General features: G+C 42.8%; 2 protein-coding genes and 1 long non-coding RNA gene across 4 annotated transcripts; 1 reads left to right on the top strand and 2 right to left on the bottom strand.

The window, feature by feature from the left end:
- Positions 1 to 762: 762 nt before the first annotated feature.
- Positions 763 to 23,020, bottom strand: oxsr1b (oxidative stress responsive kinase 1b). Of its 2 annotated transcripts, XM_068747987.1 has the most exons (19): positions 22,847 to 23,020; positions 18,052 to 18,164; positions 14,700 to 14,808; positions 11,086 to 11,227; positions 6,651 to 6,706; positions 6,368 to 6,477; positions 5,972 to 6,073; positions 5,736 to 5,869; positions 5,591 to 5,639; positions 4,968 to 5,033; positions 4,763 to 4,885; positions 2,541 to 2,576; positions 2,124 to 2,198; positions 2,037 to 2,090; positions 1,821 to 1,876; positions 1,633 to 1,685; positions 1,474 to 1,542; positions 1,283 to 1,347; positions 763 to 897 (listed from the first exon to the last, which is right to left on the bottom strand). In XM_068747987.1, the coding sequence occupies exons 1-19, from the start codon at positions 22,914 to 22,916 to the stop codon at positions 823 to 825; spliced, it is 1,557 nt and encodes a 518-aa protein (XP_068604088.1). In that variant the 5' UTR covers positions 22,917 to 23,020; the 3' UTR covers positions 763 to 822. The 2 variants fall into 2 exon arrangements, with proteins under 2 accessions (XP_068604088.1, XP_068604087.1); XM_068747986.1 differs by having other exon boundaries at positions 2,037 to 2,198.
- LOC137903583 (uncharacterized) lies at positions 23,013 to 25,556 on the top strand. Its single transcript, XR_011105782.1, has 3 exons — positions 23,013 to 23,199; positions 25,321 to 25,423; positions 25,506 to 25,556. It is a non-coding gene; the product is annotated as an uncharacterized lncRNA (long non-coding RNA).
- On the bottom strand, positions 23,893 to 26,942 carry myd88 (MYD88 innate immune signal transduction adaptor). Its single transcript, XM_068747988.1, has 5 exons — positions 26,619 to 26,942; positions 26,235 to 26,366; positions 24,961 to 25,138; positions 24,657 to 24,748; positions 23,893 to 24,587 (listed from the first exon to the last, which is right to left on the bottom strand). Exons 1-5 carry the CDS (start codon positions 26,929 to 26,931, stop codon positions 24,415 to 24,417), a joined length of 888 nt encoding a protein of 295 aa, XP_068604089.1. The 5' UTR covers positions 26,932 to 26,942; the 3' UTR covers positions 23,893 to 24,414.

Genomic DNA, 26,942 nt, shown 5'->3' with positions numbered 1-26,942 from the left:
AATTCAAGAAGCTGACAAACGAACACCAACGGACACGTTTGTGGTTTCAGCTGCCGGAAAACTTTTTGCTTCGCTCCCGACTTTTGATAGAATCCGTTTTAGACGATTAAAAGAGGCAAATATGTTTTTTTGTTGTCGGCTTCATTTTGAAGATCTGTAAGTCGTAAAGTATTGAGACAAACGCATTGACAACTCCGGTCTTAACAGGCATGCTGATGGACAGACGGATGCACAATTATAGTAGCCTCATACTCAGAAGTGATTTCACGTTGAATTTACTGCACCTCATCATTTCTAGCCGACTTGGCGGAGTGCATCCCATTTCCTAATCCAGTAAAAACATTTGACAAAAGCAACTAAAGCCACGTTTGTACATTTCAGAAGACATAATTGCTCCATATGGTAAGAAGGGGCCTTCCCCCGAAACGTGCATTCAGTAGTTCTGATGGTTACAATAAGGCATTGTTACACATATCAGGGTTCGAGGGTGTTAGTTCAGATTGTGCAAATGCATCAGAAATTAGACAGGAAAAAAAAAAAGAAACCGGCAGAATGAAGGAGAGCAGAGAGGTAAAGGGAAACGTTTGCTTGTAGATACTTGCATCCACCTACATGTAAACTTTTTAAAGTGATTCTTGTACTGTATGCTTGATCGCTCGGTGGTCTCGTGTAATCCTACGGGGGACAAGACGGCACCGTTTTCTTTGGCAGTAGTGTTTTCTTTACAGCCATAGAAAGACAAAAAAATGCATGGAACTATTTGTAATTTTTTTTTAATTTTCACATTTTTAGGCAAGTCACGGTCCCAAGTAGAACAACACTTTAACTAATGCTGAGCTGAGCAAAGCCCATCAGTTTGATGTCATCTGGTATTTCAGAGGCCTCGATTCCAGACGCCTGTGGAAAGGAACAAAACAGCAGTGGGCAAAAACACAAACCCCGGAGCGGTTACAACTGAGTGGCAGCGGCATTTCCAATCCAATGTGGAAACTAGTCGTTCCTGTTCACTACTTGCGTGCTTAGAGCAAATATAAAAATGTATATTACATGTGTTATATTTCAACAAACACATTTCAGGTCCAGTTTAACCAAAATTCAATCAAGTTTTCCATATTTTCTCTCTAATTGAAGGTGATCCATCACCTAATATTTGGATTGGACCATCACTCATAAAACAAACGCTCCTTCTTGTTATCGGTCTCATGTAAACCCGGTTTGACTCGTGTTGTGACATAACTCGCCACAAAGAGGCGTGTGCCAGTGATGAATGTGTTTCACTCACCAGTTTGAAAGTGACATTTTTATTGGTCAGAGGCTCATCAACTATTTTCTGCAAATTTGCAGCAACTAGGAAAGGAAGACAATATTTTAGTCCAGTGAAAGTAAACCAAAAAAATAAAAAAAATATTGTAAATGTGCAAGAATTTTAAATTAGAAGTAGAGGCAGAGGAATGTTTTATTTTATTCACTGACCTATTACTAAGTCCCTCCCATCCACCAGGCCGGCAGACACCAGCTCCTGGGACACCCCGTCTGCTGTGTCTGAAAGGTCAAGAGCATTAAAGACAGAACAATAGCAGAAGCCGTTTACACCGTTAATTATTTTAAACTCTGCATGTAAATGTTACTTACCTCTTCCGGGCATGAATTCAAAGCGGATGTCATTTAACTCCTTCTTTGAATTTCTATAAAGATGAAAGTAAAAGAAACCAAATTACTGATCGGATAATTACTTTTTAAGACTTCCATCAGTTAAAAGAAAAAGCACCAGCAGTAAAGAGGATTGGCTAAATGTGTGGAACCTCTCTCGGTGAACGTACCTTAACCTTAACACCAAACTAATGGGTGCTTTCACGTCCCCCGAGGCGGGTTGGGCCTGTCGACATACAGAGGAAAACAACTCGTTTGAGCTTTAGAGGGAAACCACCGCGTGTGCAGGAATACAAGAAAGATTCGGCGTCACGAAAATGATGGTAGATCGCAGACACATCTGAAGGGCTTCTAATAAAAGATGCATGATGGAAAAACTGCTCGACCTGTGTGGGAACAGTGGCAGCAGCAGCAGGTATGCCTATTGTGGGAGATGCCGCCTGGGCCGTGGGCTGCTGTGGGACCTGACATGCAGGTTGAGGTAGTTCTGCCTGGCCTGCCGTCGCCGGTTGGAGTTGACTACTTAGAGTCTCAGGAGTCTGGAAAGACTGAAATAATGAAATCTAGACAAATCCTGCAGTGTTCAAATTAAAACCGATTTTTGTTCGAGTGAAAGCGATACAAACGTAGGATGCACAACACCCTGCACGGACCGGTTCTACGATCCGACGCTGGATTAAAGGACATAAAGGTAAACGCAAAGGAATAACAAAAGCAAAGGCAAACCAGGGAAGCAGGGAAAAGGAAGACTTTATATGTCTTTATTTCCTGCACATTTTTTGGCAGATTCGTTTTTTTCCCGAAAATCATCTTAGATCATGCAAGTTAGTTTGAATTGCTATTTTATCTGAGACAAATTTCAAGTATGCATGAGAACCTATGAAACTCACCTCTGAATTCTGTGATCCCTCCTTCACTCTCGGCGACTGTTCAAAAACAGATAGCGGAAGACAATGTTCAGAAAAAGGCATCAGTGTGGAGAATTTATCAGATGAAACAGCTCACATGGAGGCAAAGAATGAGCACACACACACACACACACACAAGGTCTACAGGCTTGAAGGAGTTCACTTGTTTACTTTCCTTATTAGTCTCGTATGTTTCCCGTTATCTCCTTTAATGTGACGTGGAATGAGAGTGGAGATTGTACTCACACTACACCTCACTCCATGGAGTGATATGTACTAGACAGATGTACAGAGTCCGGTTACACTTGTACTGTCTATTTGTAAGCAGCTATTCAATACAATCAATAGCAAATTTTAAAAGAATCGCAAATTATAACTTCATCTGCAATTATCCAGCGTTTCAGAAAATGTCCAAAACACTTAATGACATGAAATTGATTCACGATTTTATTATGCTCAGCAAAAAAAAAAAAAAAAAGGAAACACAGAGAAGGGTTGTGAGAATTAAAAATATCGTCCGCTAGAAATATAAATCTGGCCCAAACATGAGTGATATGAAACGTCATAATCAGCAGTGATCCATGTGTCCTCATGTACTGTCTCAGCTGACATTTGTGCAGCAGATTCCCAGCACCAACATCAACAACACGCGTTTCGTGTTTCTTCACAGGGCAGACAGAAATCGTTGGTGATGTGGGTCTGCAGCTGCTTCACCTCCCTCAGCTATGAGCTTCCTTTTCACTGAGCATTCGCCTGTAGGTTCATGCAACTGAGTCGTAAACAAGTGAATGGTGTTTTTTTTTTTTTTAGCATTGCAGTTTTATTAATATTTTTTGATTTAGGAAGAAGAAAATAGGCAGAAGTGAGTGGGAAATGCAGATGAAGTTCATTTCGGGGTTAGTCAAGCTGTTTATCTGCTTTGCAGGCCCTAATGAAGACAAACTGACTTGAAGGAAGAGACTAGCTGATCCAATTAGCTCAAGAGATTGAGAACAAGTGACTGCATATTCAGGCTGTATCGGTCTTTAATGCATTCACATGTTACTCAGACTTCTGAGATTCAATATTCAATAGAGGAAGTCAAGTTCAGGCCAGTTTGCCACAAGTTGCCAATAAAGCAGTGCCAAAGCAGCAGATGTAAAATCTGAATCACTTCTTTTTATGGTCTTTAGAGCTTTAATTCCAAAAACAAACAAAAAAATCACTTAAAAAGTTGATGAAAAGTTTCCCTTTGATTAGGTTTGGTCAGTATAAATAAAAAGTGATCTCGAAAGAGGAAAAAAATACAGATGGCTTCCAGGAAAAGGAACTCTCACTTGCTGGATGAACAAAGCTCTCTTACGGCAAACTGCTAAAGTTGACCTATTATACTAATAATAATAATAAGTATAATAAGCTTACTGCATTTATTACAAGTAAAAAAAAAGTACTTGCCAAAATATTGTATCCCACAAATTCAATCTGAATTTTGAGGAATATGTAAAATCCAGTTTTGCAAGTAACGATAATAATCTATGGTCCATTTCAGTAAAAACACAAATTTGCCAGCCTTACCATGAAACAAAAACACATTTTAGACTTCAGATGCACTGATGAACTGACAGGTCATGGATCTGATTGCATGCGGTCTATAGTGTGCATAGCGTCATCTTAGAAATGACGACGTAGTCTTACCCTGTTTACCCCGTGGTCTTCTGATAAGCCACCATAAAGTTAGGGATGCTGTAGAAATGAGTTCTCAGAATCCTTCCTCTAAAGCGAGTGCACATTTAACCAAAATCCAAGATTAAAAAAGCATTCACATTTATAGCTGGCCGTTTGCCCTTTGCTGCACCATACGTCTACCTATAAAGTCTTCTCCTTCCTTCCTATTGGTCAGATGCTCCCTCGCTAACATGTGCAGAGTCTTTCCTTGTTAGGGGAATGCCATCTGTATTGTGGGGGGGGGCAAGACAACAACCCTGGGTGCAGGCAGCTCGAGTGGGTAGGAGAAGCGCACTTGTCGCCTGGTAGCGCCAACAGGCTTCACCTGCTGCTCCTTGGCCGTAAGACAGAACATAAATACACACGGGAGGCTCAGTGGACGAACATGCTACTAGACAGACATGAGAGTGAACATTTAACCACGGCACAACAGTTCAAATGCAAGTGATGCATGATGTGTGAGGGGTGGGGGGGTAAAAGGAGCTGCAGGTTAATCTCACTCTCGATGCAGCGACGGCGGCTTTGCCCTCTTCACTTTCTTCATCCAGCTCGTCATCACTCCACTCCCATTCGCCATCCTCCGTTTTATGCAATCGGCCACTGGACCCTGGAACTCGCCGGACCTGATAACAAACGTGCTCACAGCTGAGCTCGTCGTCATAGCAATAAAGCCCAACGTGCAGACGTGCTCTGTTATTGACTTACCCTTTTCGACCGCTCTATTATTGTGGGCGCCCTCCTAAGTAACTTGTCATTTAAATAGTCGTGGTTCTGTCAAAAGAGGAGAGAGACCAATGACTGGAAGAAAATCTCCACAGATTTTTATTTTGCTAAATGATTATGCCCGTAGGTGTTTCTGTTCTAAACAAGAATAAAGGCTGCCCTCTGATGTACGCAACTGAGTACTGCAGTTCCTGATCCAGAAAACTAACCAGATTGTATTTGTTTGGCTGAACCAGCATTTATTTTTTCTCTCTAGTTGCTATGGTACCAGGCAGCCGGAAGCTGGAGTAAGACTGTTTATCCCTGCCTTTGTTAGAAAGAGCTTTGCATGGTCAATAATGGAAAGAATGCTGCAATGGCCTCAGCTTGCGTCACCTGAGAGATACCGGTTGCTTATTTTCTTATATTAAAGCTTCTTTACTATTTGGTAGATTAAAAAAATGCTACATGTTTACAATAAAGAACAGGTTTAATTCACAAGAGATTCAGATCCTATTACTTCAGCAAGATCAGACCTTTAAGTCATCAACCAGCTCGACCGGTGCCTGACCCAGCGGTCATGTTGACGCATTGTTAACTAATTCCGTTGAGAATCAAGCTCTTACCTTTGCTTTTTGAAAGAATTTATGTTTCAACAATTCTGAAGATGTTGGCCTAAAAAAAACAACAGCACGACAACAAATGATCAATAAAACAAAAATGATGCAGCAAAGCCCAGTGAAACCCAAAGGACTGAAATAATGACAACACCTTTTCTCAGGTTCCTTCTGTAGACACATGGAGACCATCTTCCTGAAGGATTTACCATATTTTTTCACAATTTCTTTGTCTGTGATGCCAGTCTCCAGGACTGGGGGGTCATTCTGTAGTGTCAGCATCAAGACCTGAGGACACACAGGGGATAACAAGTTGTGTCTAGAAGTTGTATTGCCTTTGCTCCGAGTCAGATTTAAAGTAAAGTAGACAGGCGCCGTAATTATTCTTACCTTCATTGGTGGGTATTTGTGATACGGTGCGGCCCCCGTCGCGAGCTCAATGGCTGTAATCCCAAAACTCCAAATATCAGCTTTGAAATCATAACCCCTCAACTGTGGTAGCAGAATCACATTCAAATATTAGAGATCAGCTCTGCCTATCAGAAATATGTTCATGGGAAAAAAAATGTTAATATAGAAACACAAGTTCAGTTCTAGCAAAATTAACGAGCCCATTTTACAAGTCATGTGACCTTCAAATTTAAGGCAACACTTATTTTATTGGAGGGTCTCAAGGTAGTCATAGTGGAAATGATGAGACATGTCTTACAGGGCATGGACTTAAAGATGGCCTTATTTATCGACCAAAAGAGTGTTCCGTCGTCATGGTTACTTCTAGGAACCAACCTGCTCCATGACCTCTGGGGCCATCCAGCATGGCGTTCCCACGAATGTCTTGCGGACTTTATTTCGAGTGATGTCACCGCCCGTTGCTAGAAAGGCACTGACGCCAAAGTCTGAACAAAGGGAAGAGAGAAGGAAAGATATTGAACCTAATGAAGTTCATTCTTATTCAACAAACTCGGCCTCTTTGCCGAGGCGGCAGAGACGTTGGTGTTAAGAGGAGGTTACAGCGCAGTATAAATACTTCACACAGGTGTCAACAATGAGTTTCCTTGTGAGGGAGTACCTGCAATTTGTACTGAGCCATCTTCCCCGAGGAGAATGTTTCCAGCCTTAAGGTCTCTGGAAGACAATACAAAATGTACACTAGGTGTTATAAAAAGTACTTCTCACACATGAAACAGATTCCTTTAACATGTTTTCCCAAGTATATATATCGACTGTGAAATCTGTTTAGGAAACAGCCCCGTCTGGATGACGGCACACTCTTAAATTTAAAGCTAAATTATACAAATAATTAAAACCAAAGAAAATGCTATTGGTAGATCAGTTCCCTATCAAAATAAATAAAAGCGTGACAAAGGAATTCATTTCTTGCATTGTGAGAAAACCACACAGAAGAGTGGTTTTGTTGGAAACATTAGAATAACAATAATACTAGAAACACAAAGACACAGCCATCAAAGCGTATTTCTTCCGACTGCTCTGATTTTCTCCTCATTAGGACTTTATTAACGACACACTCACAGCCACGAGCTAATTTGTTCATTCTTGTTCAGCCTCTCCTGGTGGCGATTAAAAGGATTCAGCAGGGACGACTGTCTGGCTGCTCGTCTGTCTCCGTGTGCGCTCGCACACACACAATTGCACCGACTGCCACACATGCTGAACGCTGCCACTTCGACAGCCAGGCAGTTGTCATAGCAACAGACTTTAATAGACAGAGTCACAGGGTTCAACTGGGAGGCGAGGCAATATGAAGCAAGGATGGCATCAGAGTCATCAGCGACATCAGGTCCGTCTGCTGTCCAGGCTTTCATGAAGCAGATACAAGAGACTACTGGGATAAAAAAAACACATACATATAGAAATACTTCTGTCTGTCAGCCATCACATCACTTTGAATCATTTATAACAGCGTTGCATATATTAGCCAGTCATAGATCATTCAAAAGAAAAGCTTGTAGTCCCCCTCACAACCAGATGAGGGCGGTGAAGGTAATAAAAGAAAAGGTAGCAGCGATGTTGCTCGATTCCAGCAAAGAAACTGGTTTCCATAAAGTTTATTTAGACTGATCTCTGGTTTGTAGATGAGCCAAAATGCATCTACTGGAAAAAAAAGTGCTCAGTTTATATGCAATACAATTCAGCCCCCCCCCCCGACTTTCAAATCTAGAGGCGCAGCCTTTACAAATAGCCTGCTGGAGTCATGCAATACGCTGGGGGGGTATCAGATCTTCATTCAAACAGTGATGACAGCTTGAGTGGGGCGGCCTCTTCAGTGCTAACAGTAAGACAACAGACCTCACTGTGGCAGGTAGCGAGACAGAGGGGGGGATGCAGCGTGTGTGACACATTACGACCGAATCAAAGACGCAGCTACCCACTGCAGGGCTGAAGTATGCAGAGTCATACGAGGGTTAACCCAGCTGATTTCCCCCCCAAAGTGTTTTAAATGTGCATGTGTGTCTAGATTTACCTCAATTATGTAAATGACACATTAAACTACCTCTCAGAAACACTCTCACCACAACCGTCTGGCTCGTCCCACTGCCACTCCTGACAGAACACCTCGATGAGATGGAGTCTTGTCCACTTTCCTATCCTCCCTCACTGGTTCTGCTTAATAAAAAACATGCTGGTCGCCCACCCTAGCGGTTAATGCATAAAGTGATGATTTACATCTGGTAATCTTAGATGTTGCTTTTTCCAGGATGAGAGCGGGGGGGTGGTGGGGGGGTGGACCATCTGAGGGTGAAGACAAGTCTGAAAATACTTTTCCTCGTATGTAAAAGCACAGTCTGTTCTCTTTCGTGCACTTAATTTAAATGCGATATTAAGGCTCCAGTTAACTTACTCTTGTTCATGTCTTTCAGTTTGATCAATAGTGTCCCAAACGTTTAAAGTGAAAAACATTATGTAACAGTCAGTTCCACCGCACCAAATTAATGATAGTAGCCCAAGGCATAGAAGCATGCCCTGTGGACGAAACGAGTGAGAACAGCCGAGGGCTTGTGCGGCTCCATAGTTCCCCCCCCCCCCCCCCCCCTCCCTCCCTCTGGCGCTCATTAATCGGCGTCAAGCTAAAAGCTTGAAATAATTGATCCCGAGTTTTATCACCCAGCACTACTTGAAAGCTGTTAATCAGAGCCATTTTACTGCCACAACCTCTTTGTACTTACCTCAACACACAATGTCTAAATTAAGCCTCCACATGACATCGCACCGTTTCGCAGATCGGTTTACGTTTGCATGTTTCCTAGAAAGCAATATGATCCACACTGGTAAAGCACAACCCAACAGAGATCAAGGCCACTTGACCAAGTCTCCTGCGGTGATTCAGGAAAACATGGAGGCTGTGGTTTACTGCAGCAGTTTGCAAATGTTCTGAGAAAGAGGCTGCAGAGTGCAGACAATCATTAGCATTCACAGGAGAGGAAGAGGAGGAGGAGGAGGCGGAGGCAGTGGCACGATGCACCACGCAGAGTCAAAGTAATACTGTGGCAGAGAGGAAAACGTTCACCTGCAGTTCCAACTCCTCCGTGTCATCTTGCCTTACTGTATGGTGTAATAGCAGGCTGCAAACTATAATACATCGTTCTATGTGCATATTAAAGCCTATCGGTGATGCTGGAAGGTGTCACGAAATCCACTGGTAAATAAACCGTCCCCCGAGTCCGCAAAGAAATCGTCACTTTGCTCTGCTTAAATTGCTGCGCTTCTCCAGCAGGATTTCTTTAGGCTTTTATGTCTTTATTTTTCAATTTTCCTGAAATGTCCAACAAGAGACTCGTCGCTCCAAGATGTAGCCAGAACCACGGCCGTTATCCGATCGCTGCCAAACCGCATGGCGAGTGATTTGCCAGCCGTGTACCCTCAGAAGACGGGAGGCTTCTCTAGACGAGTAAGGCTAAGCGCTTCCTACCACAGTACGATGATGTCTAGGGGCCTTTTGAAGTCATTAACTCTCAGACTGATACATTTAGCCTCAAGTGTTTAACATGTGCAAGACAGTCTACCTGTAACGCAGTTTAGCGGACAAGTGCCACCTATGAATCCCCGACTTTCCGAGCTGCTGTGAATGCAGAGGCGGAGCAGTTTGCCATCTTGTGGTAAATGTCTCCGACTGAGCTTACAGCGATGGCCGCAGGGCTCTAATTGCTTTTCTGCCGTCCCAGGCTGGATCTCATGTGTTTGTGCGACTGTCTCTCTCTCTCTGTCTCTCTCATCGTCAGGCCTCTGTCGGTCGGCCCCTCCTCTGAGGCTCCGTCTCATGTGATCCAGCTTTACGCCGGAGGAACTCGCGCTGCCATGTGTGCATATTTACATCAGAAGGCTCAGCCGAGGACAGCGTCTCCAGTCACAGGACTTTCGATGCGGAGAGAGATCACCTCACAGTCGCTTTTCCCTCGAGTTACACCTCTTTGCTTGGGGTGGGCAGAAGTGATGAATGACTAATCTGTTAATGATCCCCCCCCTTAGACAGGACAGAATAAAGGGAAAAAATATTTCCTATCTCATTACGCTACACTTCAATGCTGCCGCAGTGGATATTACTCAACGCAGCTATTGAACCTATGTCTATGTTAATTATTTATTTCTCCGTCATTTCCACAGGATGCGCTGCTTTCTTTTTAACTGGTAAGTTAAGGAAGTGATGTTTCACATAAATGATTTAATTTAAATATTATACTTCAATCAAGCCTTCCACCCAGTTTCTCATTGGCAGGCTACTTTGAAAGCTGCTGCGCACTGAAGCACGACATGGAGAGGAAAAAATATATATACATTATTTACACTCGTAGCCCATCGCTGGAGGTATGTGTGGAGAAAAGAGAAGAGGCTTGGAAAAAGTGCATCATGAATATTAAATAAAGAGGCTGTTTCTGACCAGCGTGGCGACTGGGTACCAGCTGAAGGATTTAAACTTTAAACTGGCTCAGGAGGAGAGCTTCCGGGATTACATTCCTCATGGCATGAAAATCTGCCGTTAGCACATTCCTCCGAAGCAAATTCCGGCAGCAATTCTTGGATATGATCAAAAACTGTGGTCTACTTACTTTTAAACGTGAAGCTATTCCGTTACATTGAAACGGCAAGTACAGGTATCAGAAAATGTCTGAGCATGTCAATCCCTCGGTACTGTAGCCATCACTTCTGTGCAATAAGCAACACATTAAACTGGGTGCTAAGAGCACATCTTAATTGGCACAGATGACCGGTGATGCTACTGTAATGGTGCCTCAGAGGTAGCACGGGTCAGCCGGTCCCGAGCCCGGATACATGCAGAGGGTTGCAGCAGGAATGGCATCTGGCGTAAAACTTAGTCAGAATTAAGCATGTAATCGGGCAGCAAAGACCTGGCATCACCAGGGGTGGTCTCAATTCAAATCTCCTCTGTCCCTGCTTCTAAGACACCTGCTGACAGCATCCTTGCTAAAGTTACGGCACTTTGTGAGTGTTATTACTGCACTAGAGGGCGGGAACATGAGTCTTCTTACCTGTGAATCTGCCCATTTTTGTGGAGGTACTCAAGGCCCTCAAGCACATCTCTCAACACGGTGGCGATACTGGCTTCATCCAGGACCCCCGTCTTGTGTTCACCACGAGAGATGATGTGCTTGATCACATCCAGCACAGAACCTGGATAAAGTATACACAGGAGAATGTGGGTTATATATATATAACACTCGTGTGTGTGTATAAAATATATATATATATTTTTTAAATAAACTTTTTCACATTAGAATTGTCTTGTCTGGAAACTTAAGATCATTCTTATTGAGAAAAAAAAAAGGAATTAGTTCAGATAACCATAAACATGATCATGGCCTTTCCATTTGGCAATGGAAAAATAAACAACACTGCGGAGACGGAAATATAATAACAGGCAAAAACAATATATTAATAAAAGAATAAGCCGACGCTTAATATGAATTCATGCTGTTATATCTACCATCTTAAAAAGCCATCTCTTTGACTAAACAGCAGATTGAATCTGTAACGTCGTCGGGAGACCATCGTTGGACGCAGTCCAGAGGCTAAGTTAGATTAACTTACTCGTACTCGGAGGACTTTTGTTCAAACTTTTCCCATCTAAATGAGTTAAATTTAAATTCTGCGTTCACAGCTGGCATTCTGCACCCACTTAAAACCACCGTGGCTAATGAGTGGTGGCGATTGTTGCCGCCTTTTGATGACATCATGACTACAGTCCATCATTCTGTGGTCAATATCTACTTAATTCGCATCTGAAAATGAACCCTTAGAATATATTAACTGTGTGAATCCAATATTAGTTTCCACGCACCTTGAATGTCTTTGGAATTGGCTAGAGAGCTCATAGATAAGCATGGATAAAATAATAAAAGGAGTGATCTGGATGAGGAGTCAAACCGCTCTCTTTGAATAAAGCTCCGTATTTGCATTGGGTATAACAGAAAATTGGAGCTGGTGAACGGGGACAACGCGGAGAGCCGAAAGGCATGGCAAGCTGCCTCGTGCTGCAGTTATCCACAAACACCACCCTGCCATGTTGTCTGTCACACACACCCTCAGCCAAACACACACACACGCACACACACACACGCAAGCATTTGAGAACAAAAAGCTGTACGTAAATGGCCATTTCAAGGGTCGGAACGTTGTCCATGACACAATTCGAGGTCTGTGTGCTGTAGGCTCACGCCTACAGCACACAGTAGAGCACTGAATTACCCAGTGGAACCAACTCTCACGGCCCACCTGAGTCTAGATTGGTGTTACTGCAGAGAGTCTGAGACACAGCGAGGCAGAGTGGGATGAGCAAGTGAGGGAGAGACAGTGGGTTCATCGGGTCCGGCGACGGTGCAGGGAAGGAGATGTGACAGACCCATTTAAAGAGAGAACAGGCAAAGAACAATGTGAGATGGATAGCAGGTGTACTAGAGGGGGGGGGGAGAAATTAAAAGTCAGTAGCCTCTGAAGCACATTACGACCAGGCAGGCAGTTTGACTGTTCAGGTTTACGCCTCTCTCGATGCTTCGGCCGTAGCATGACGTCGTTGCTCGCAGTCTGAAATAACAATAGGGAGGGGAGGAAGTGGCAGGTGACAATTAGGGAGTCACCGGGGTGAGGAGGACGAGTGAAAGGAGTGAAGTACGAGGGAGCAAGATAGTACTACCTAATCAGGTGGAATTACGTTAGAAAAGTAAAGAAATAAGATTTGATTTGAATTAATTATCTTTGCTAACCGACCACCGGCTCCGTTTTCATATTCAGAGCGTGGCATCAATCTTCTCATCAATTCGGTAAGAAATCAAACAAAAAGGTATTCCGAGACAGTCAAACCTTATATTTAATGGAAGAGAAAAAGGTTGGTAGAAATAAAGGATGAAGGTACATCAACAACACAACAAACACGCTTCTAGATTACTGCCAGCCTCGCTCGAACTCGTGACTGAACTCGCGCTGCCCTCATTATGTTGCTCCAACATGGTGGCACCGAGCGACAGCTTTACAAACGAGAGGTTTATTTTGCAAGGGAGGGGGGGGGGGGGGGGGACGCCATTCAAATCAGAGGGAATAAATTAGGTTTTAACAGCGCGGTGGCACAGTCAAGCACGCAAAAGCTCAAGTCGATGTCAAAAGCATCACATCAGGTAATCTCTGTCAGGATTTCATAACTAAGTCAGTGCAAAGTTTGTGACTATTCGGAAATCAATGCATGCAGGCTCTTAATGCCGAGCGATCGACCAATCTGAATGAGCTGGATTCCACTCTGAGTGGCATTTGATTAAGCTCCACGGTGGCAGCCGTGGGTCAGTGAAGGCTTCACACTAATCTCCTGGGAACACATTCCTCTGCTTGCTTTGGTATGAATTACTCTAATGACATGATGGTTCATGCGTCGCACACATTTTACTGAAAAGCCCCGTGCTTTTTTACATGCCACCCATCAGCCCCGTACCCGAGTGGGTTTAAAGAACATTTATTTATATAAAAAGTCTCCACAGCAGATGCCACCGCCTCGATCGTTTCATCACTCCGCACAATAAAACCCGACATACGAGGGTCGACAACGATGAGGAGAATACGATTCACTTCGAGTGGCGTCTGCTCCCGCTGTGCGGCCTTCTGGAGCGTCGCTTGGCGGGTACCGTGACCCTGGGCACAGCTGCAGGGCGGCTGCCAAAGCGGTTCGTAACCAGAGGGCTTCCAGGAGGGCCAGACATACCCACCCGGGCACTATTCATTACAGTGGGACGCTGTCTAAAGGGCGGGAGGAGAGCACGAGGGAGGGCAGGAACAGAGTGTAAATGTTAGTGTGTGTGTGTGTGTGTGTGGATGCTGGTGCTGGTATAATTAAGTGTGTGAGACTGAGAGAGACTTGAAGCCATGTTTTGACTCTTTATAAACAGAACACCATTACTTCAGGCCGTCTCTCGAGTTTCGGTGCCCACTGCTTCGAGCTTCGTCAAATATTTGGCACAAGATACCTTCATCTACGTGTCGTTTGTGTCTGGGAGCTCTTACAAACTGATCCAGATACTCTATTAAATACCCTAGCTTGATGTAACCATGAAAATGAAATAAAACAATGCAAAATAAATGCAAATATTGTATTTTGAGGTTTTTTTTTTTATTTCTCCATGGTAATCTCCTCATCATGCTCCTCTCACTAGTTAATTACAGCAGTGGCCACATGGCTGTCATGACGTTGGCCTGTGGGATGTTATTAGCTCTTCCCTGTCATTAGTTCTGTGTGGAATTAAAGCATGGAAGGAGCTGCAGCTCACACAGGACACAATGAGGATCAGTGTTGTCACATTCCCTACAATCACGGTTAACATCAGCGACAGCAAGCAGCCCAGTTCTCCCCTACTGGGACCTCTTTCGGTTCAGGCCAGGTCCAAAAAAAAAAAAAAAAAATCAGGATCCAAACAGATTAAACAGGCTTCATAACCAAAAATACAACCAAACTGCACCGTGGCTTAAAAATGCTCATTTAAACCTTTCTCTCTTTTTTTAATTAGGAAAGAAACAAAATTAGATTCGGACTCAGTCTTATGACGACTGACAGACAAGGGAAGCGTGATAAGAGATCAGAGAGATGATGGAAAGAGGAAGCACTTACCACCACCAAGCAGCTTCATGACCAGCCACAGCTCATCTTTTACCACAAATGAGGTGTAGTAAGACACGATGTTGGGGTGGTGGCACTGGCTCATGGCGTGAATCTCTTTCTGTTGGGAGGAAAACAGAATGCAAGACAGAATACACTTAATTGAATCTTTGCCAAAAATTTCAAGACTGAATTAGCGCACTGAAAAGGAAAATATCTGTCCAATGGCTCACTGTTCTTTTTAAAAAGTACGAGATGCAAGAAGATAAATAGGTTAGGCCAGTATAATGCCGATCTGTGCACCAGTAAAAACAGCTGGAACCCTTTCTATCGCTGAACAGCACCCTTTCTGTGTGTGAGTTTGGAAAGGAGGACGGCTGAGGTAGTGCTGGCAAACGAGACCGATCCATCACTTCAGCACCAGTCCTAAGGTCATTTGAGGAGAGGCAACCTTCAGCGTTGGGACTGCTGCTCGTGTTACGACACAAATGGCTCAAAACTGGTTACTGTGGTTCCAGTTAGGTTCCGAAGGTCTTTCTGAAATGAACTGTAAAAGCATTGAGATTGTAATGCGACCAGTTCTATGTCTTAAATGACAGGTAAGAAGACTTTTTCACAAGTCGAACTTTAATGACAGTAAAGACACGTGCGTTTAATTATCCGTGACAGTAAATAGATTACTATGCATTTTGACTTGTTGCCTAAGAGCAAATCTCAGACTGTTAGGATCCAAGCACTCCAACAGATGGTCACCGAGCCCGTCAACGATCAAACCTGAACACCGGAGCCGAGAAGACTAGCTAAAGGCAATCGATCGATAGATGCTTGTGGAACACAAACGAAGAAATCAAAGCCTGACGTCCCATCAACGTAAATGCATCGTTTACACAAAGTGCATTAGCAGCAGTACGGAATGCCTGTGCTGTAGAGTCATCAATATCGAATCTGTGGGATCAGTGAAGCCTCTTCCAACAGGGACTCGTGCAGGCAGGTGACATCATGCCACCCTAATAGGCCACTTTTACACAACCCGATAAGAAAGCGACCGCTGCTTCTTTATTGGTCTGCGCTGTTTCGTATAAAGGTTTAGCAGCAGGGGTAGTAAAAAACATAGAGTTTAAAAATCAGCTATTAGCACCTTTGACCTCATCGCTGGTATGACATCAACGATGTGAAATCTTTGACACGAGGAAATCTTTACTTGAACATTTCTGTCTCCACACCACATGTTCTGCTAGCACATCCAAGCCATTTGTGAAACCATGAAGAAAAAAACAGAAGACACAAACTCCCCTTTTATTTCTTCAGCTGATCTATTCAATCAAGATTTTCTCAACAAGTCAGTAGCCTAAAGAATTAGCCAAGGCCTCAGTGGCACCTTTATACGTCTACGGTTGTAATGCAAAATAGAATTACCGGTATATAGACATAACAAAAACTATCTATAAATAAAAAAACAGTTTTGTCTTCAAAAAACGGTATTAACATTTTCTAGAACCAAAGAAACCAACATGAGTTTATATAGTCTGCAACCTTTAGATCACATTCCAAAAACATGCTGGTAAATATTCCCGTTTTTGCAAAAAAAAAGCAACGAAAATCAGGCCATTCATGTGACACGAGTGAAGTCATTTGAGCTAATTTAATAAGCCCAACTCCAGCTGACCTTTCCGTCTTGTGACAGGCCAATAAATCCATGTCGATGCTCTGAAGAGTCCAAGACAAACCCTTCAAAACATTTTAACCTTCAAGTGACTGTCGCTAAGATTCTCCATAAAACAAACCCATCCCCACCACTCGTGTTTTCCTACATTGGGCTTTATCTCTGCAGTATTTGAGGACTTTCAAACTGCATAGAACATCAATGACCTATTGTCACAAAGTGACTACAGTACTGGGTCACAAACTGGTGCCACAGAATCTCAATGACGGCAGACGCACAGAGAAGCCACTATGGAAGCAACGCTACGTCACCGTCAGCACCTCAAACCCCAACAGATCCGCTATCAGCCAATCTCACTGCAGTGAGCAGCACACACACACACACACACACGCACACGTGAGAAACATACACATATTTACTTCTGAATTATTTCCTTTAGCCTAGATCAGACCTCCTGCACAAGAACAAGTAAAAACAATAATTGCATCATATGTGTCATAATGAAAGAGGATATGCGAAGCGCACTCCAGTGCATGTGAACAAAATTCCTCATCTGAGTTATTCAAGCGCTTGTTCTTCCAAATGCGGCGCCAAGAATCGCAACAAAACACCAGGACATGAAAGAATCTCACAGGTATGGCTGAAGACGTAAGTCACGGCATCTTCTACTAAAGCCGCCTCTTTGGAGATTCAATCTGGGTTCAATTTAAAGCTTCCTCATGGTTTTAAAGGACAACCGAGCGGCGGTGGGTGGAATTGTTGGGGAGTGGGAGGGGGGGGCCACGGGCAGGAAATCCGACCTTGCTGAATTCCATGTGACCGCCTGCTCCCAGAATCCGGGAGGAACATTCTCGTGATTCATCCTCCAGCAACTGACGGGTGGGGTGGGGTGGGGTGGAGGGGGTCCTCTTCAGTTCAGTAGTGTGAGAGGTTGGCCGGCAACCCTCAGCCATGATCTTTCATGCAAACAGCTTATTTTTAATGACTTCTGGGCGACAAGTATTGCAGTGGACTAAAAAAATCAAGTCAATCACGCCGACGTTAACAAGCTGCAAATGAGAACCTATCAGCACTTCAGTGTTCAGAGGAGCGCTCAGAGAAAACGAATGACGAAAAGCAGAGGTAGCACTAACTCCATACACAAGCGCAGACCACAGAAGCGTTAACCGGTAGTCCTCTTGTGCCGTTATTGAAGTAAGGGAAATGTAAAAAGTGCCTATAAATCATGTGCAGCTTGCAGTTAGTGATACAGAAATGTGATGCTCCAATCAGCAGCAACTTTCCCAAAGTGGGAGTAGCGGGTAAATGTACGAGCTGTTTCAATGTGCTGCAGCCAAGCAGCCATTTAGTCATCTGGCCTGTAAACTTATGTTTGGAATGAACTTCCTGACACTGGATGTTCGATTGGTTGCTCCTTCAACACGCCGAGGTTGCAGGACAAGATGTGCTCATGTTCAGAATTTAAATTGGGACGAGACAGGCTTTTCCAGAAAGAATTCCAGGAGGGACTGGAGCATTCTCAAGCTATTTCTGAAGGGAAGTTATCATTTCTTCTTGTCTTGTAGCTCAATGGAAGGTCCCGATCTGGCTTTCTTCGTCGCCATCATCTTTCGTGACAGCAGAAAAGCTGCTACCGACAGATCAGGACGCACCAATTTGAAATCCCGTTTGAGTGACGTGAGTGCGTTGTGTGTTCCTCACCAGGAGTTCATCCACACTCGTCTGGCACTTCTCGAGGTTGATCCGTTTGATGGCCACCTTCTCCTTGCGTGGTGTACAATAGGCTGCCTGGACCACTGCCGTCGCCCCGCTCCCTAGAACACACAGGAGAATAAGTAGTTAGCACCTGCATTTTTCAAGTCAACAGTGGCAAATCAATGTTAGATTGATATCACATCAACAGCACAAAAGTACAACGATTGAACGAAGCATACACATGCTGCAGAGTAAAAGCTGGAATCGCCAGGAATGGTACGCCGTCACGTTAAGGTCATTTAACTCCACCTTTCAATGCTCTTACATGAGCGCACACGTACACACACACACACACACACACAAACCCTAGAGAGTGTATGTGATGCGGACTAATGTTGGGAGCACATTGTCCTCTGGCAACAGCCTTTGTGAGTAAAAGAGTGCGAGGCGAGTCGGTTCGCGTTCCGGTAAGCTTTTCCTCATCTTAGCGATGCCCAGGTATTAACAAGGTGCTCCTTGTTTGGGGTTTTCATTGAGCCAGGTGTGCTTCTAAAAAAAAAAGGCCCAGTTTAAATGAATAAAGAAAAGAAGCGATAATCTCGTTTTAATTCAAACGTTAAGCTGTCCCCAAACTTGCACCCATTTTAGATTTAACATTGTGTGTCCAACTTCAGGCTATATGAAGAAAAAACCAGCCTAAAAAGCCAATATATTTGAACACAAACTCTTTGCTTCAAAGATAATCTAATAAAATCACAATTTCCTTGTGGTTCATGACGGTAAATCCCTTAATCCTCGTGATCAGCGTGCATATAAAAGCGTGCTTCCTTCAGCAGTAATGGGTCCCATCCATTGACTGGCAGCCTCTAATAAAGCCTCCTTGGCCTTCGCATCAACGTTCAGAACAATCCCTTTAAATAAATCCAAAAGCTCCCGCCCGCCAGCGCCACCACACAAACCTCGGGAGGATGGCAAGCGATTGGGGGGGTGGGGGTGGGGGGGACACTGCTGGCTGGACCACAGGGAGCCCAGTTGCCCTGCACACAGCGGAGTGTAAACTCCTCCATGCAAACAAACAGCCAGTCGTCAGGGCTGGTCGGACAAGCAGCAGAACGTGTGTGCTTGTACGAGTGTATGGACACTGGACAGGATGGAAGAGGGGGACATCGTTGGGTTTTTATCAAAGGTAAAAGGTCAAAGGTCATGAGGGCTCCAAGCGCTGTTTAGGGAAGGATAGGGAGTTCAGATTTCAGTCTCTAACTACCGGTAAATGTAATTATACCACAGCGCACACAGAGGAATGGGAACCATCACTGCAATTATAATCACTAAATATAAATCACTCCTCTAAGGCTTTGGACAATGAATATAGCCCTTAAGTCCATAAAACAGACTTTGAATAGAATAATAATAAATAAAAGATGATTATGAACTAAAAAACTTAAAACTTCAAGTTCATCGTGTTGACATGCCTGAGGGCTGCAAAGCTTTTTGGGCTTGCTTATTTCCATGTTTCCACATTTCATTATTTGTCTTTTTCATTTTATTACAGTTTCATTGTTTTTAATGTCAATAACATTTTAAGACATCCACATAAACTGTTGCTCTTTTATTCCTTGTGTTTCAAAAGCCAGAAAAAAAAATTGAATAAATGTCAGCATTACTCTAATTGATATTATCCCAGCAATAGTTCCACAACCATCCACAACCATCCACCAACCATCGCTAGAATTGAGAAATTATCAACCAATCTGATAACATTTAGTTAAAAATGTTAAATGTGACTTTGTTATATTATTTATTTTACGTATAGAAGAACAACTGCAGACAAGGTGAGACATCTTCATCACGCCTGATGGACAAAAATTGACAAAATAATCATGATCTTTGGAAAAGCAGACGATGTTTTCTGTAAGCATGTTTCCTCAAAACAAAACCACCTTGGCGCAGTCTACGGGAATATTTGAATGGGGCATACAGTCCTGACTTTTTCCCCTAACAAACTGTATGAGCCAAAATCCTCAATTAAGGGCTGCCAAACTGGTAATACTCTAAAGAGTCGACACCAGAGACCGGAATGCTTCTCTGGAGGATCTCTACAAAACCTTAATGAATATACTGGACAAAAAAAGGGAACGTAAAAGGAAAAATAGGCCTTCTTTGGACACAGAAGAAGCAACAGAGATACTCTTAACTGCAACGGTTAAAGACCATTAAAATACCAAGAGGCCATTTAATCCTCCACATTTCAATAAAGTGTTTTTACTCAAGCCATGAAGACCCAAAATAAAAAAAAGATACTTCACATTCTGAGCCAAAATAGAATACATTTGCCTAAAAGGGTTAGGGAAGTTCAAGACATTCGCTTCCTGTCTTTTACGTGAGTATACAGTGACCGCCATCATGCTATCATAGAGGAATAAGTTGACCACGAATTAACTTATTAATGGAGGTCATTTTTAGTAAGGCTGCACGACACAAAAGGGAAAACTAGAAAAGTTCTCATTTATATCGCTGCCTGCTTAGATTCGAAATTTTAGATTAGGACTCATACCAGCAGCCGGTTCCTTTTATTCTAGATGTTACTGATATCAATGTTTCCGTGTGCGCGAGGCTAAAACCTTGTAATTGCCAGTAAGTCAGAGAAATGCTAACCAAGGAATCGTTTTCCATTGAGATATGAGGAGAAGGAATAGGAAGCAGACATGGTCGGGGCAGAACAGTTCTGCTCCAGATTTGCCAACTAGATTAATCCAAATTTGATGCACAATGAAAAATAATTTTGATCAAAGCCTCGGATTGGTGAAGAGAGTGAGCTTGTATTACGTAATACAAATCAGAAGTAATCTTTCCCTGAGAGAGTTATAAAATACTAATAGGTCTATTGTACACAATGGCTAAGATGTAACAATCCAGAAATAGTTACATGAATTATTTGCAGCATGGGGGGATACCTACACATTATCGTTGATTAACATATTTTCACTATGAAATTGTGAAAACAATATTTCTGCTTCTCTGCAGCACGCCGATAATTGTTGTTGAACAGGACGAGTGACTTCCAGACTTCACATCAGAATTGTGTTACGTGTCCTCCCCCCCTATTTCCTGTCCCATGATATCAAAGCGTAAGTATTCCGGAAATTAATTTCCAGATTGTTTGATAATAAACATACTAAGTAAGACCAATCCAGCAATCAATTTCTCACATGGGAAGAGAAGGCTCACTGCAATCATATCACTGTGTGAACGCACGGTGCCATATGCAGCGATATTAACTGGGGAAAGTTACTAATCTAACAACAAAAGATGCTGGTTTCCTTCGTCTGTAATGCCTTGAAGCAGTTGGGCAATCAGCCCCACTGCAAGAAGTGATGGAACGCAAAGCTGCTGCTGTGATCAAATTAACAAAGTTTATTTACCGGTATATGAACATTCTAATGAAAATTATTTTAATTTAATTTCCAGCAGTCAATACTACATTTGTGTTTAGATATGAAGTAAATAACTCCCTCAGATTTAAGTGCACAAGTAATCAGCATTCAGGCATTTATGAAATAAAGGCTGCAAACTAGGGAGGACGTCACAATTCAGTTACAAAGCTATGCTAGTAAAAAATAACCCCTGGTAAGCACGCTAACCTGGGGTTATTTTGAAACGTTGTTCTCCCATTGCGCAGGGAAATGCTGCAGAACTGGTTTCTATACAAGGGGAGCTTTATCTCTGTTTGCACGCTAAATTGAAGGGCGTTAAAATTGCATCCAGGTCTTATAGCAATACAGTACACAGGAGGTTAATTTAGGGCATGCAGAATGAACCGTCTATAAAACACATGTATTCCCAGTAATAGAAGCATGCATCAGGTACAATCTATCTGATTTGAGAGTACAATACTTTGCTTATATGTTACAGATTCCTTCGTATACACAACTTCAACAAAGTCACCAGAGGTCAGCTATTTGTAGGGTGGGACATTTCAGAACTTCATGAAAAAGCTGTCATTCCTCAGCCGAGCCAATCGCTGCACCACCCTCACACTTGCCAAGGTTTGATATTGCACAGGAAAGGAGTAAAAGCTCCCATCGTACCCAAGAGGGAATGATGGATACAGTTAGGTATGCATACAAAGTAAAAACCATTCTATGAAAAATAATAGGATCTTCCATAAAAAATGTGCAATAAATTGCCAAAACATTACCCTGGTCTGAGAAGTTCAACCTTTTTTCTTTTTATTGTGCCTGATACTTCATATTTATAGCAAAGTATCCTCTCATAAAATAAGACAACTTTGCTCAAATTATATTTGCTCCTTTTAAATACTGCTGGTTGGCCTCAAGCTTCAATATGAATATTGCATTTTTAAAATGCCAGAAAAGATTGTAGTTTTATAAGATACTACGCCCTCAATCCAAAGTACAGTTTGTGAAAGAATGAAGAGCTCTTCGTAGAAATACAAATTACTTCTGAATGAAAGCGGTTCGTTACCAGCAGCTTGTCAGATCCCGACTAGACAGTCCCGTTATAACACTCGTTTACGGCATCGGCGTATCCCCAGCGGGCGGGGTTCTTCGCGGACTGATCTCAATAGAAACATTCCACTGACTCCAAATCTCGACACCGCCCGGCTCGGGGGTTTAAACGTGTAAAACTAAACGCACCACGAGAGAAAGACGATGCCTTCGGTTCATTTTACACATTTAATTTTATTGATATTACCATTAGCTTCGGTGAGCCCCGATTTAGTTAGCTAGCGGACACCGGGTTACGCATAAATGTAGCTAACAGGCTAAGCATCACTTACCAATCACCTCGTGGAGCTCATAATCATCTTTGTTGATGGTCCAGGGTTGGGAGCTCACGTCCTCCGACATAGCTGAGGAGTCTGCCGAGGCCGTACTATCTGTAGAAAGGCGGTCTATCCAAAGACCGTGTAAAAAGAAGCCAAAGTAATCCGAACGGGACCCACAAGGGCGACACTTCTCTTTCTTTGCGAATCCTGCAGCACTCCTGTCATTCCCAAAGTTTGACACCAGCCTAGCAGCCCCGCCTACCGCATTCCCACTGAGCAAATGTGGATCTTCCCGTCGGACATATTGGATGTGGGATATTATGCCGGGCGTGCCCCGAGAAAAGGCTACGGATCGTACTATACAGGTACTGGCTTGCAGCTACGTAGTCGGAGCCACAGCAGAAGAGCCAGGGTCAAACATGTAACGCGATAAAGACGCCTGTCGCGACTTTACGATCACAAACCCGTCAGTTATTAAGTTATATTTAAACGTATTAAAAACATTTACATATATATATGCCCCTGCGTTTTGCAAGCATATTAAAAAGTGTAAATGTTAGGTGAAAATAATAAAGCCGTACGTTTCCGCCACGTCTTTAATGGCGAACGGTGTAGATGCAAATATAACCCGAGTATTAAACTGAAGGCATATACTTCTTTAGATACAACGCACAATTCTGCCCCGTTTTATTTATATTATCGTATTGTACTCCTCCTTTCATATCCACAACAATTTTATTAATAGTGCAGGCTTTGGCATTTAAAGAAGTGTAAATGATACCTGACAGGCAAAACCTAGGGAATTACTTTACAAGTGGATGTATAGAACTGTCCCTCTAACACCGCGTCCTCCGATTGGACAGCTCTACAAATGCTGTTATGTGATTGGACACGCATGTAAATGGCATCAAGGCCAGTTCTTCATTACGGAAATCCAATAGCGACACCAATGGTGCGTTTTGTAACATGCCGGACGCTGTCGCAACGCCTACAGAACAGTTTCAATGACTCCATGCTTTATTCATAGCGAAGGAAGAAAACTGCCACGTTTCAAGAAATCACATTCAGAAAATTTATTCAAAGTAGAATACATTCACCTTTATCAAACAGTTTCAATAAGGCCATATCAAAAATACTAATTTAAATGGCTAAAGTCACATTTACAGACAAAAACGTGCCCGGATCAGTAAGAACGAATGCACTGAACAATCTCTTAATCTCTGGTTTGAATATAAACTCGAGGCTGTTCGAAAGAGGAAGTGACCAGAAAAAATAACTTAGAAAAAAAAACATACCCCTTTCACAACGCATTTAGTACCATAGATCCCCTTTTAAAATAGAACTCATGTACGGCATGTTCAAAACAGACAGGAACAAACTATGTATTTATGGCATTTTAAATATAACACAACATTGTGCACTTTTAAACTTGCTTATATTTGGTATCATTTATGACTTGTATATACAACAAATGGATTACGAAGGTAACAGGAGACTGGTTATGAGCAAAAGTGTACACTCAAATCTGTAATGTTTGGCCATCATCCAATAATCCCTTTGACAAGAGTAAAAAGGCACTTTTAAATGGGATGAGTTGATGATGGCAGCGAGAGAGCTCTGGCCAGCCGTATCCAGAACCAGTCCTGTGTGCAAGGCCGGGTGTAGTCGCATACAGTGAGAAAGCGTAAAATGCTGGGGAATGGCTTCGTCATTGGTTTGTACTTCACCGGGATAAGCCGTTTATTCCGAGCCCCTGTAAAGGAACATCACATGAATGCATGATCAAGTGTAAAAAAGACTCCAGACCCGAAAAGTAACTCACCAGGACAGAGGCTGAGAGCAAACTTAGTCTGAAAGTCGCATGCATCGCTGTCGAGGTATTCGTCAGAAATCACCACCACCATCCTCTTACACCTGCACAGACAGTCACATTGAAACGAAATTAGGGACATTTTAACCAGGCTGTAGTTTATGTCGCAGAAAAACTATTACTATTACGTCATATCCCGCCCTCTTTTTTTTTTTCCATGCCAACTTGTTTGAGATCTGGACATTTTGTTTCGGCGATTCTTACTCAATCTCTCTGTAATGAAAGTGAAAAATCCGAAGCATATGTTATATCCCACCTCTTTTCAATAAGTTCACTGGTGATGGTCCACACACACGAGCCTGGGAGGACATCCCGGTCAAACACGCACAGTTTCAGCTTGTACTTCGTCTGTTCCAGCTCTCGAATCATTTCGCGAACGAAGTCAAAGTCTTTCTGGCAGTAGCAGATGAAGGCGTCAAACAGCTCAGGGGTCCCTGCAACCAATTCGGTTACATTAGGATGCATTATTTATTAAAACTGCATTGTATAATGACAATTTACTTTTGAATCTCAAATTTTTGTGAGTAACACCTTTGGTTTTCATCGTAGTATGAATAGAATTGCCTTCAATAATAAAAAAAAGAAGTTTGACGTAGAAATTCTCTTTATTCTACAGGCAAAATGAGATCGATCCGCAGAGCAGAGCGAGGAGGAGGAACAGCACAGCGGTGCAGACACATGAGCTGAGCTGCAGATCCACCATCAGATAAGTAGACGAGGTGCAGCTTGACTTGTGTAATGTCTGGAAATAATCCTGATCTGATCGCAATTTATACTCGAGCATTATCTATTTTCTTGCAGATGAAACGATTAGGATCATCTCGTCACGGGTCTGCTGGAGCGTATCCCAGATTAATAAATTAAAGTTTGTTTTTGCTTGTGTCACTTGCTTTGTCTAACATTTATGCATATTCAACGTCTGTTCTCTCTGAATATATAATACAGGTACGTCCAGCAAGTCGAGCAGCATATTTGTACAACAACTAGTTATTAACTACTCATAAACATTCAGTATTCATCTCGTTCATTCTGATACAAACAGCTGACGGTGTAGAAGTGATTTGTTGCAAGAGCAGCTTTTTATGGTGGAAGATTACTTCACAGCACACTTAATTTGCATATCAATGCTATATTTTCTTATGTATATTCTGTTAATACAAATTGCAGGACTTAATTATATTACTTGTATTATTTATGAACTATTACTACTTTTATTTAGCATTGCATGAGGGATCCTGTGATAAGCATTCATTACCATTAACTGCTTTATGTGACTATTGTGCGCATAATGAGGCCTTGCCTTGAATGAATGTTTGAAGAAGTGCAAAGATCCCTTACCCGAGTAAAAAAATATTATTGTAGTTTTATTAGAGAAACATGAACTAATTCAGAGTGTTGGAACATTTCCTCAAAAGGTTTTTTCTTTTTTCTTTTTTTTTTACTGACTGAGAAAACTTTGTGCAGACCTGGGCCTTGGGCAGGGAAAATATTTTTGACATTGAAATAACGTGATATTTCTCTGACACCGACCTTCAGGGTCATCGTCCAGGGTGATGCCAACTCTGTCTTGGGTTCGAGGGTAGCAGCTGTCAACCTCGGCGACCTGAACCGGCGGCTCAGCCTTCTTCTTCAAACTCTCTCTGTACTTCCTGACGTCCTCGTCTGGTTGCGCCAAACGACGCACAGACGCACAGATAACAGTTTAATTGTATCATAAAGTACACTAAACATTAAAAACGGTATGTTTCTCAGCTGATTCGTTAATGCTTAACTAAATACATTTGAACAGATTGTTGTTGTTGTTTTTATTCGCGTGCGTAAAGACGGGAGCACGCACGCGGATCACTTCCTGGAGACAGAAAATAAATAAATAAAAATACATCAAACCAGTGAAATTGAAAAGGATTAACGCACCGATCGATGGACTGAGGTCTTCCACGATGTCGTTCCTCTCCACACCCCTGAGGATGGACAGCAGCTTCCCCACGGTTGCGTCCGTGGAGCGCGCTTGCCAGTCCTCCAGAACCGACACCGTGGGGCTCTTTGTGGATTCGTGGTTCTTGATCTCGAGGTAAGAGAAGCCCATGGCCTCCGCGACGGCCATCCAGTCCGCGGCGACCGTGTTTTTAGGGTTTAAATAAAGTCCCAGCTTTTTCCTCAGAGTTACGTTCAGAGCGACGAGAGGAATGTTCTCCAAATCGAGCTTACAGCAATCCGAACGAGCCATGACGCAGAAAT

This window comes from Brachionichthys hirsutus, chromosome 14, assembly GCF_040956055.1.
Source record: "Brachionichthys hirsutus isolate HB-005 chromosome 14, CSIRO-AGI_Bhir_v1, whole genome shotgun sequence".
NCBI lineage: Eukaryota > Metazoa > Chordata > Actinopteri > Lophiiformes > Brachionichthyidae > Brachionichthys > Brachionichthys hirsutus.
The sequence above is the reverse complement of the archived record's forward strand: the minus strand, read 5'-3'. Positions and strand labels throughout refer to the sequence as shown.